This window comes from Lonchura striata, chromosome 1, assembly GCF_050655825.1.
Source record: "Lonchura striata isolate lonStrDom1 chromosome 1, ASM5065582v1, whole genome shotgun sequence".
NCBI lineage: Eukaryota > Metazoa > Chordata > Aves > Passeriformes > Estrildidae > Lonchura > Lonchura striata.
Window position 1 is genome coordinate 81,516,868 of NC_140703.1, and position 12,676 is coordinate 81,529,543.

General features: G+C 35.6%; 1 protein-coding gene across 4 annotated transcripts in view; it reads left to right on the forward strand.

Annotated features, from left to right (window-relative positions):
* TPP2 (tripeptidyl peptidase 2) overlaps positions 1 to 12,676 on the forward strand; it is a 52,852-nt gene that overhangs the window by 19,714 nt on the left and 20,462 nt on the right. For 3 of the 4 annotated variants that reach the window (XR_014956007.1, XR_014956006.1, XM_021530234.4), the window contains exons 14-24: positions 824 to 981; positions 1,465 to 1,541; positions 2,353 to 2,459; positions 3,201 to 3,355; positions 4,446 to 4,562; positions 6,116 to 6,216; positions 8,208 to 8,304; positions 8,575 to 8,712; positions 9,972 to 10,216; positions 10,418 to 10,496; positions 12,381 to 12,419. Coding sequence is in view for 2 of the 4 variants with exons in the window: in XM_021530234.4 (XP_021385909.2) it covers positions 824 to 981; positions 1,465 to 1,541; positions 2,353 to 2,459; positions 3,201 to 3,355; positions 4,446 to 4,562; positions 6,116 to 6,216; positions 8,208 to 8,304; positions 8,575 to 8,712; positions 9,972 to 10,216; positions 10,418 to 10,496; positions 12,381 to 12,419 (1,313 nt within the window). In the remaining 2 variants the exon portion in view is untranslated. The remainder of the gene's footprint in view (positions 1 to 823; positions 982 to 1,464; positions 1,542 to 2,352; positions 2,460 to 3,200; positions 3,356 to 4,445; positions 4,563 to 6,115; positions 6,217 to 8,207; positions 8,305 to 8,574; positions 8,713 to 9,971; positions 10,217 to 10,417; positions 10,497 to 12,380; positions 12,420 to 12,676) is intronic. The other variant, XM_021530235.4, reaches the window with a different exon arrangement.

The following is a 12,676-nucleotide window of genomic DNA, read 5'->3' on the forward strand; positions in this document are numbered from 1 at the left end:
TCTTCAACAAAACTGAGTTTGAGAAACTCTACGTATGAGTTTAGGGAGTCTGCGCAGTTTGTCTGTTGAAGCTTGCTTCAAGTTTTTATTTCTTCTGTACTTATAATAGAGGTTTCTTTGCTTAATCTAGATGTGATGAAATGTCTGAAAATTAACATAAGCTTAATTAGAATTAAAATTAAATTTCAAAGTTTCATTAATCTTTTGGGCAGGAGGAAGCTCCTAGTAACTAAAACATTTCAACTGCTCTTGTTGCTTTTCTGGAAGCTGTGCCTTAATGTATAGCATTTTTGGCATAAAAACTAATTTATAGAATATGCCAGACTGCTTGCAAAATTTGACTAGATTATCATAGTAATTTTAATAGACTTTACCTCTTGCTTAGTATGCTTTATAATGTAGTTTGGTAATTAGCATAGCATTCAGAATCAATGTGATTTCTTTTTATTGTATTTCTCTGCGTTAGGCAACACTTTATCTGTAGAAGGAAGTTTATACCTGCTTCCAGACTATGTTGTGGGTAACTGAAGCCTTGCTTACCTGCCTTCCTTTGGCTTTGTCAGATTTGACTGTTTCAGGGGAGAGGAATTTCAAAGTTGGATACCACCTTTATTTTACTGCCTACTGCTGCTATTCTTTTTTTGTCAAGTTAAAAGAATATAGAACACTCCCTTTGTGCAGAATGTGAGATCCAGGGGCCTTAAGGAATTGATTCCTATTATATTTTCTCAATATGTGCATTTTAATGGCAAATACTGTTACAGTGAACTATGTGCACATGTTTGTGTTACTGAATTATTTTTTATAATTTGTTTCCTGACAGAAAACACTGAAAGAATATCTCTCCAGCTTCATTTAGCTTTAACTTCAAATGCACCATGGGTCCAGTGTCCTAGTCATTTAGAACTCATGAACCAGTGTCGACACATAAATATTCGTGTAGATCCACGTGGCCTGAGTGGAGGAGTACATTATACAGAGGTATGGAAGTACTGGTGTTATGAGTAAGATTTTGTGCCCATGTGTGTTCTTATGGGGTCTTTTATCAACTTTTTATAGAAATAATATTTAAAGAAATAAAACCTTTGAGCTTTACAGAGCAGAAAGTAATGCCACAATGTATTTCTGTCTATACAGAATGAAGCCAGGGTTCAGCAATAGTTGGGCTATACAATGTTGTATAGCACATGCCTGTAGCAGCATATAGAAAGCATAAGCCAAATAAATGACCATTAAGTTATTTTTCCTCTGGTGAAATTAGTCAAAATGGGAAAATAACTTTTCTTTTTCCTCAGTGATTGTTAGTGTTTTACTGTTTCTAGGGTGACAGTGCTCAAATGACCTTTTCTCCTCAGCGACAACTACAAAGATTCAAAATACTCTGCAACTGGTTTAAGTTGAATGTTGTCTTCTATAGTTTGATTTCGACTAAAGATTTTGAGTTGTTATATTTTATTTTGTTAGGTGTGTGGATATGATACAGCAATGCCTAATGCAGGCCCTTTGTTCAGAGTTCCAATCACTGTTGTTATACCGACAAGGTAAGTAAATCCAGAATTCTTCAGAGTTCCTGAACTTTCTACAAACACCTTAAAAGATTCTTACAGCAGGCCTATGCAGTTGTGACATTTTTTTATAGTTTTGGTCATGACAGCAGTGTGTCCTGGTAGGCTTAACCGCAGTGGCAGCAGTTTCCTGGTCCATGAGCACAAAGGTGACTTCTGGCTTGTTGACCAAAGTACTGTTCATATGTGTAGGTCAGCTGGAGTTTGGGTTTTCATTTCTGCCTGGCGAAGTAAAGTACATAGAGCTAGAGGGCATTATTTGGCCATTGTATACACTGGGAGAAGCTTTGATCATGACTTCAATACAGTGAGTTTAGAGTTGGTATTGTGCCCATCGTTGGTTTAAGCATAAGACTTAAATTATGTTGATAAGGAAGGAGAATATTTTATTCTCTTTGGTGGACAATCTACCCTCAGGGGGAAAGACAAAGTAGCTGTTCCAAATTTGTTTATGGAAATATTGCTACTTCTGTACCATACCTCACTTCTTGGCAATTTACTTGGCCAGGAAAAACAGATCCACTGAAAATGAGGATTTTGTGATTTTTCTGTTTAGGCACTGTAATTTTGGGGAAGGTATTTACACAGTGTGGTGGAGCTAACATTTTAAATCTTTTAGATACCTTGTGCTGTCAGATTCTATATTAGTAGGATTAATATAATTGATGTTAAAGACTAAATATCCTCATTGTACATATATTAGGGTATTTTTTCATTTAAAAATGCTTCAAAAATTGGCTTTGCAATTTTGTTTGACTAATATTTGTGTTTTACTTTTGACATACAGAGTAGATGAATCATCAAGCTATGACCTGACATACACAGATGTTCATTTTAAACCTGGTCAGATCCGAAGGCACTTCATTGATGTTCCCCAGGGAGCTACATGGGCGGGTAAGGAAAATAGCCACATTAACTAAATTGCATCTGTCAGACTTGACAAAGTTAGTTTTAAATAATTTTGAGTTCTGCCTGAATAAATACTGAAGGTTTTGGGCCATGAATATGTAAATATTTGTTTGATTTTTAAGCTCTTAGATGAGCGATTTTGAGTTACTTCATGGTTTTTGGTATAATAGGATCTTGATTCTGTCTTAAAGAAAACAGCCAATAACAATCTGCAGTGGTTGCATCTACCTGGAGAAATGCCCCATGTTTATGGAGAAGTATCACTGTCTGAGGCTTGCATAGTTTTCAAGGTGTTTGAATGTAGTGTTGAAAGAAGTAATAATTGAAGAAAAGTGATTTTCACAATAGGTAAAAAGCTCATAATTCTGTGAGAAGGAAAAAAAGGGTTTTTTTCCTTGTCTCTCTTTGTGAGATTGCTAAACAATAGTCCTTTCAAAAATCTTTTATTCAGACTGAAGTTAGTGATAAAACTCTTAATTTGCAATTCAGCAGTCTGGCCTATACAGATGATACATCTGTACTGTCTGATTAATTTTGACCATTTAATTAAGATGTATTTCTCTGTAACCATCCTTTTGAACTTAGCTGGTTTTCCTTGCCACTTGGAGTACTGCATGACTTCTTAAATTACAAATTGCTTGTGAAATTAGTGTTTCTCTGGTGAATTTCTGCTTTTCTTCTAAAATACTTCTGTCTTCAGACTAAGTTTCTTTTTCTTCAATCTAGAAGTGACAGTGTGTTCATGTTCAGCTGATGTGACCGCCAAGTTTGTGCTTCATGCTGTTCAGCTTGTAAAGCAAAAAGCATATAGAAGTCATGAGTTCTACAAATTTTCATCCTTACCAGAAAAAGGCTCAGTGATTGAAGCATTTCCTGTCTTAGTAAGTTTCCTTAGGGTGGGGTAAATAAAATAATCTATCATTACAGTATAACATAACTTACTTGATTTTTTTTTCCTTAGAAAAACCCCAAACTTAAGACTTTGTGTGTTTGTTACATTAGTCAATGCACCTGATTTTCAGTTTTGAAAAGACCTCTAATAGCTTGCTGATGTTTCTGAGCTATTTAGTAATATAATACATGTTAATCTCTGCAATTTGTTTTTGCTTGTTTATACAGAGAAGCTTGTTTCCCTTTCAAATAGGAGCTATGCCTTGTTGCATAATTCAGCATATTTTGCCTTCAGTCGTTAATGCAATAGTCTGGGATATTGTCATCTTTGAAGCCGGGGTAACTGACTGGCTCACATTCATACATCCTAGGCACAGGTGTCCTAGCTTGGATAATGCAAGCTCAAGAGTCCAAAACAATCAGGGAATGAACTAGCAGTTCAGGGGTGTAAATAATAGAGCCTCCTTCTCAAGTTTGTTCCCTGCTTTGCTCAGTTTAGTTGTATAGCTTTAATGCCAAAGAGTACTTATAATTTCTGTACAATTCAGTGCCTTACCCTCTGTAGAAATATCAGGTGGGGGACAATAAGCTATGTTGGTCCCATTGGCACATTGTTTTGTCATGTTATTTAAAAACTGAAACAAGAAAAACCCAGAAAACCCCGCCAACCAGGCAAAAACAAAACTAACCAAACCCCTCGAGTTTTGTGTTATCTTACTTAGGGAGAGAGTGAGATCTCTTTTTCTAATACATTGAACTGATCTGTGAACTAACCTGTCTGCCTAGTTTGAGGAATAAGAATGGAAGACAGAACATTTAAAAGCAGTACCTTTCTGCAGGGTATACCTCAGCACTCCTTGTTTTGAAGCGTTTGTCAGTAATGCTGTTTTATTGGAATTGTCTTTTGTTTTCTGTCTTACTTGGTCCTGTAAAAATCTGTACAATTGAAGTAAACAGGACATAAGAGGTCTTTCTTGAGTTGTGCTCCAGTCTTTTTTTTTTTGTTTGGTTTAGGGAGGCTGGGGTCAGTAGAAGAGGAAGATGGGAGCTGGAGTCTAACTTTGTGCTTTTGTTACCCAGGCTGGAAAAACCATTGAATTTTGTGTTGCTCGGTGGTGGGCAAGCCTTAGTGATGTTAGCATTAATTACACAATTTCTTTCCATGGTGTACTTTGTGGTGCTCCTCAGCTAAACATGGTAAGTTTTCCAGAGTGCTTATATTGAATTACTGTGAAATCCTATGATTTCTCATGTTGACATGTTCTCATGTTGAAAGACATGTTGTCTTTCTTCTTACTTGAATTTAGAAACAATGAAAGTACTTCTGTACATGAGACTTCCATGTTCTCTCTTAAAAATTGTTAAACTGGAGTTCAGTCCCAGAGAAATGTCAGTTACCATTATGACATACCATTAATGACTTTTTTCTATGCCTTTTCATTACAAACCAGTAGTGGAAAAAAAAAAAAAAAAAACTAAGCCAGTACATAAAACATACTAAAAGGCTGAAAATATAAATATGCTTATGGTATCAAGTGTTTTATGTAAATAAACTTGCTGGGACCACTGTTCTTGTACTTAAATACCTAGACTACCATTGCTAAAACAACAGCACTGTGAATACCATATTCAGAGTAAAATTTCCTTAAAATTTATTTTCTCTTCAGTGTTCTATTGAGATGTCGTGATTGGCTTGAGATTTATCATTTAGGGCAGTTGAAGATATGGTAGGTGGGGCAGTGTCATGATTCCTGATGGTCTGTGATGCTAAAAGATTGAAAAAGTCGCTTAAAACATTAGTGTGATGTCTACAGTACTTTGTCTTGGTCCTGTGTTCTTTGCTGTCCTATACAACCTGGTTTAGCTTGACACTGCCTCCCTCAGGAGAGAACTGTTTGAGAGCTAGTGCCTACAAGAGCAGCAGCGTGCTAATACTTTTTTTTCAGCTGAAGGCCAGAACAAATTGTAGCTCTCCCATGGGTGAATTTCGATGTATTCAGGCCATAAGAGCTCAATAAACTGGGGAAGAAAGAGTGGGTACTGTGTTAAGGCACCAGGTCTTGAACTGGTAGAACAGAAAAAGAAAGAGCTGTTGGTGATGGTGCACACAGAAGCTGCCCCCAGCCCAACAGGATTATACCAAATGAACAATGTACAGTGAAAAATAAGAGAATACAAAGAGTCGTGCCCTTCCTTTTTGGGCATCAGAACTTTCATAAAATAAATTTCAATGGTGCTCATATACTAGTGTCTTTGTCATGGGATGCTGCTAGAAATATACTTATTGAATTATTTTGCCCATCACCAAGTCTGTATACAGTATTGTTTCTCTTTTGCAGAGTTACTCTATTCTGTAATACTAGGCCTAGAAAGCACCATAAAATACTTGTTTTAGTATTCTGTATTGTATATATTGAATTACATATTTAAAGTAAATCATCCTAAATGCACAAACAAATGCAGTCCTGCCTGTAGTATGACTTACCAGTTCTGTACTAAGTATTTAAATTAGGAAGGGAAAGAATTAGCAACTGGAGCTTAAGTTTTATTTATATAAGTTTTGCAAGTCCCAGTATTATGTGCTGTTGTAAAATAGAGATGAACTTGTGACACTTTCAAAATTACACAGTATGACTTGTTAAAGTTTAAATAATTACAGCTTATATTGCATTTTTGAGGGTTGTAATAGGTGGTCCCCATGTGATGCTATAAGTGCACAGAAGCATAATTTTTCTACACTCTTCTTCCAGCACGCTTCAGAAGGCATCGTACGGTTTGATGTTCAGTCCCTGTTGAAATACGAAGATATTGCTCCATGCATAAATCTGAAAAGCTGGGTTCAAACGCTCAGGTAGAGTTTCTGGGGAACTGTTTTGGAATACTGGGAAGACTGCTCATATATAGAGTCAAAACTGTAACACATTAGCAGTGAAATTCAGGATTACAAAAATATTGTTGTTAAATTCAAACTGGCTTCAGAAGCATCAGTTAATTTGTCAGCATTTTCTTCTTTTTGGTGATTTTTTCAAGACAAATAACCTTCCTTAAGCTAATTTGAAAGATGAAAAAATTGCAAAATTTTTCCACTGCTTCCAGACACTTAGAGGTAAAAGGTTCTTTAAAATCTAAAGAAAAAATTTCTAGAGCTATTGAAGTTATTATGCGCTATTGTTTGTTGTTCTGGTTTCTTTGTTTTGGTTTTTTTGGTGTTTTTTGGGTTTTTTTTTTTTTTTGCCTGTTTGTTTTTTGGGTTTTTTTTTCTTTTTCCTAAAAAACTGCTTGGGATCCTGCCAAATTTTGGCCTGGGAAAACTGTCCTCTTTCTCTTGCTTGATTTAAAAGTGTTTTTGTAGAATCTGGTGCAGATTTTTTTTGGGGAAAGGTGTGTTTACCTTGTTAGTTTAACACATGCTGATTTGGGGAAAGAACTTTGCTGGAAAATTTCTAAACCGTGCAGCAGTGATTAAAGCTGGTCACTTCAGAAGGATAAAGAAATGCCGTGTGGTTCAAATGGTACTTTTGAGATGTGGGACAATTTCACAGTGGTCAGTAATCTAAAGTTTTCCATTATTTGGGCCTGTGAGTGGAGACTTCGGGTTCTGTCTGGGGCTTTTGGGTACTTGTAACTGGAATTGACTAATTGGAATTGCCAGGAGTTTAATGAACGTATCACTTAATGTTAGATTCAGAAATAATCCATTTGATGTGCCGTAATAAAACAGTGCCTTAAATATTTGCCTCATTCTTAGTTGGAAAAATGGACATGCTCTTTACTCCTTGTAAGGCACTCACCTGACAGTAAATGAACTGCAATTAAGTAAACTATGGAGAAATATTTATGTATTTAAATTATGGCAGGAATAGTATCTCTTGAATGAACTAATGAGTCATGACACAGAGAGAGAATTACTGAATGACTTCTCATTCTGTCTCTTGTTTCAAATGCTTGGAGTCAGGGTAAATGTTAGGGAGGAATATCATATCATGTGTGGATTACTCAGTTCTTAAGTCTTCTGTCAGTAGTCTATCCAGTGTCTGCCAGACTAGGAAACTGGGGTTGAACAAACCTGTGGTCTGACCCAGCACCCATATCTTTCTGGGTGACTAGTCTGTGCCCTTGACAATGAAAGAGCTGGCAAACCTTAGAGACAAATTCTGATCATGTTGTTAGAAGCTATCTGATTTAATGAATGAAAGGTAAACTTAAATGATGCCAGACCACCCTGATTCTGCTGTTCTTTATTTCTGAAGCTTAGATTTTTCCTATAACTTTATTACTTTTTTTATATTCTTTGAGGTCTAAAATGTTTGGCTGCCCTGTACATTGGCTGCTTTTCCCAACTGTGTGTGAATTAACATACACATCTGTAGCGTACATTCTTCTGTGTTACTGCTCAGATTACTGTAAGGCTTCTTACATTCTCTGAAGATACAACCTTCTATAACAAGGAATTATCAATTGTTGTGTCTTCTAATTGCAGTGCCATTAATCTTCCAGTTATGAATACACGTGTTGATTTCAGCATGGATACTCCAAATGTAACCTGATTTTTTTTTTTTCCTTAAACTTTTAATGGCCTTTAATTTTGGGCATTTAGACATGCTTACTACATTGTCTTCTTTTTTTTTTTTTTGGCAGCATCTGTAGTGTCACTAAACCTTGTTTTTGGACTGATATTAATTTTAACTGAGGAATTTATGCTGCTTGGATAGTTACAATATATGAGATGTTATGGCATGGGCTGAATTCAGTTGTATCTCAGAACATGCTTCTACCTAAGCAAGTCAAATTATGATAGAGGATACATGTTTCTCAAGAGAACCTTTTGTTGTTTAACTGCAGACCAGTGAGTGCAAAAATAAAGCCTTTGGGATCCAGAGATATTTTACCAAATAATCGTCAACTGTATGAGATGATTTTGACCTATAACTTCCATCAGGTAAGGGTTACATTAGTTGGGTTTTTTTAAGTTGTTAATAAACACATCATGTTTTCTTTAACCAGGTCTTAATTTTAACTAGCTTTCTCTTAGAAAGGAGGTCTAGAGTCACGCTCTAGGCTCCCTACACTCAAGTCTGATTTGGTCCACTTTAATAGCTAGTGTTATTTGAAACATGCTACAGTTCAGTTCTCTTTTTGAGTATGTATGTAAGGATTGTACTTGTTTTATTCTGTAGTAGACTAAATGTTTTTACCTTTCTTTTAATAGCCTAAGAGTGGAGAAGTAACTCCAAGCTGTCCACTTCTTTGTGAATTGTTGTATGAATCTGAATTTGATAGTCAGCTCTGGATTATTTTTGACCAGAACAAAAGACAAATGGGTTCAGGAGATGCCTATCCACACCAGGTACAGAGTAATGTATTTATTTTACCTTCTTTTTGCTGAAGATTGTGAAAAGGTTCATTTTTTTTTTTACTTCTTAGGACTCCTTTTAGCTCTTTGTTTCCTGATGCATAATTTTAATGTTCTTATATATTCACAAGAAGTCATACAATGTTCAATGGTGATGTGTTTGTATCAAAAAAAAAGTATGTGTCAATGAAGCAGAACGTTATTTTTTTTTTTCTCTCCTGAAGAAGGAGAAGGAGGAAAGGCTGTTAACTTCTGATTTCTTGTGATTTTGCTTCGTGCTTTTCAAGAAATGAGCTCAAAATTGTGTTGTTCTTTGTTTTGCTTTTTTACAAAGACAGTACCTTAAACCTTTCTATGCAAGGTGGAAAGGTCTGACTTGTGTGCTGATAGAGTAGAGGTATTCATGAGTGCTGTCCTCAATGCTGTTGATATCTTCAAACAGCTTTTTTAATGCTTCAGCTTTTTTTGCTTCCCGTTGTCATCTTTGAAAGAGAATTTTTTTGTACAACACTTGTAGATTCTCTACCCTCTGCAGGAATCTCTTTCTTCCTTAACAGATTGTCTTAATCATGGTGGAAGTAGAAAAGTAAAAAAAACTAAAAAAGGAAAAAAGTCATGAAAGAAACATAATGAATATTTTTTTTGTTTGAAACTATATTTTACCAATATAAAATCACAGTTGAACATCATCAGTGTAATGTTAATTTTGATAGATTGATTATTCTGGAAGTGTACAAAAGACAGTTTCAAGAGACATCCTTTACAGTTTCTAAATTATTTTCAGAAATTGCGTTGTGTGTAAGCTTCTATTCCTTAACCTGCATTTTTAAGACACTATAAGATCTAAACATCACCCTAGTGCTTTTTTACTTAGACCTGGTGGACTATCATGCTGTAAGTCTGTGGTGTTGTGCATCATAGGACGATTCTAAAACGATTCTAAATTATTTAATCCAAAAGAAATACCAACAGGAAGCATGACTCCCTAACCTAGGAGAGGGAGATTCTAGGAGCAGGGTAGTTGTTTGTTGTTGTTCCTTGCTACTTGGGGCTACTTTCTATTTCACTGCAGCAGTATCAAAAAGGAAACTTAGCATACTATTGCTCAAAACAGCTGTGTGTTTCCCTGTCAGGTTGATAAAAATGAAAGAATGCTTTCAAAACATGACAATCTTATTTCTGGGGTTTGGAGGGTTTTTTTATGAATGATAAAATGTTGAGTCTTGGCACTTACGAGAACTTCTTTCTTTCAGTATTCTGTGAAACTGGAGAAAGGAGATTACACTATTCGGTTACAAATTCGTCATGAGCAGAACAGTGAGCTGGACCGCATCAAAGACCTGCCATTTATTGTTTCTCATAGGCTGTCTAGTACCTTGAGCTTAGATATTTATGAAAACCATAGCCTTGCTCTCTTAGGGAAGAAGAAATCCAACAGTTTGACATTACCACCAAAACATAGTCAGCCATTCTTTGTTACATCCCTGCCAGATGACAAGTAAGTTACGACATGTTGTTTTTCTCATCTGCATCTAAGCACCTGTCTCTGCACCTCACTAAAATAATACTTTAATAGTGTCTGCCTGTCCAGTCTTGGTTATTCCTCGTGTTGCTCTTTCCCTGTTTGACTTCTTTATTGTAGTTTGCATGGAACCTTAGTGAACCTGGTTTTAACACTGAACTTACTTTCTTTGAACAGAATACCTAAAGGAGCAGGACCAGGATGTTATCTTGCAGGAAGTCTTACTCTGTCTAAAACAGAACTTGGAAAGAAAGCAGTGAGTATATGGAATGGATGACACGGGGTTTTTCTGAAATTTTTTCTAGCAATCAAATTGCATGCCAGGAAGTGCTGTATTGTATGAGGTTAGTACTTTAAAGAGCATTAGGTTTGGTAACATAATACATTTTAGAAGCAGTTGTTTCATTATAAAATCAGCATAACTTCTGAGTAGTTCTATTATTATTTTCACCTTCTAGTTTCAAATTTAATTGTATTTTTTAAATTTTGAGTTTTAATTCTTTTGCTCTGAAATAGTTTATATCTAGAAGCAACTGCTTTCTTGTTGGTGTGGAAGCTTTAAAATTGAGCTTATGTAACTCCCTAATTTAATGTAATTTTTGAATGAAAAATACGTGCATATAGTGTTATGTGCATGTTGGTTCTCTAATACTCTTCATCATATGCATGCAATATTCAGCAGAAACATGTGCTTTCTAAATACATAAACATGTTACTGTTACCAAGTAGTAGGTAACATTTTGCTGACTCAAATACATAAACAGATTTTCTTACCTGCTACACACTTGTTGTCAACCACTAGTATGATTGTATGCTTCGACAGAATGGTATAAGATCTCTGTGCGTGAGGCTAGAAAAAAAAAGATGAAGGATTTTTTTTGCTCATAACACCGCATCCTGTAAAAAATGTTTTTCAACTTGTATGACTATAATTCGATAGTGATTATAGTAACTGTCACTTTTCTGTGTATCTGGTGCTACAGTGTTTAGAAGATTCCCTTAGCTGTTTTTAAACAGATGGTAAGCGACTAAATTTTAGTCAATCCTGATGATTGTTAGTACTCAGAGGTAGTTGATCTATGTGCATATACCACTAGATATGACTGAACAACACGTAGAAAACTAGAGTGTGCCTTCATATAAAATAAGTTTCTGGGACTAGGTTGGTATGTACCTTTAGATCTTGTTAAGCATAAAAGTTTAGTTAATTCAATCTGAATGGTTGTACTTCTGGGGCAGATTGCATGTAACTGCAGGTGAGAAGGTATCAGGAGAATTTATTTATCAGTGAGGAAAAACCCAGTAACTAGGAGCTCTAAAATACCTAGTTTAATATTTCTTTGTTATACCTGCAGGGTCATAAGTGTGATTTTATGAAATCCATGATAAATCCATTACACTAATGTAATTTAGTTTACCTAGCTAGAATTGTGCACTTCCATTATCTATTGGTTGCAACCTTGCATGTTTAATTTTAAAACCAGACTAAGTGGCTATATACAATGGTTTCTGGGATAGGAAGCAGGAGATAGGTAGATGCTGCCTGTCAAATTTCATATGATGGAGAATACTTAAGACCTTACACTGAAAGAGATTCTATTTGAGATGTTCCTCATATCATAGCCAAAGACATTACTTATGGTCATATTTCAGTGGAAAAAGGACGGTATCAAGTAGCATCTGATACTTTCTGCTGCCTTTAGTGAACATCAATAGGTACCAAGGGACAAAAAAGGAGGACTAGGCAGCAAAGTTGTCTCTTAAGTCAGTGGGTGGATGCAAGGTAAGGGAAGATGTATCTAATTTGTCAGTATTTATTATGAAAGAGAACAATGCCACTAAACAGTCAAAAATCTAAAATTCTGAGGCTGAATTTCTGTAATTTATTAATTGAAGCTAAGTGGTTAACAACACTTGCTTATATTGCAGGAATAATGGATTGTATATACAGTGATGCATTGGTTTATTAATTTTAAAAACCTGAAAGAGCATGCTTTAAGAGCATGTTTGATCATACATGTGACACTCTAAAAGTTGGAAATCTGTAGGTTGGAAGTATAACTATAATTGTACAGAGGAGGTGTCTCCATCCTGTGTGGTGTGTGCATGTTTTCTTACAGTATGTTATTCTAACTCCCAGGGGCAGTCTGCAGCAAAGCGACAAGGAAAATTTAAAAAGGTACTGAATGTTAGTTTTTGAAAAAGATATACTGAAATCTTTTTGCATATGACTTAAAGAATTTGTCTACCAGTCTTGGTTTTTAATTTGTCTCCTTCATCTACCTGCTTAGACCTGAGTTATTTACATCAGCACCTTAAGTATGTTTACTGGTAGAATGAAAAACACTGCTGTAACACATAGCTGAGAGGCACATGAGCATCTGTGTACTTTTGCAATAAGTGCTGTAAAAATGCATGTGTTGTTAGTGGTCTGAA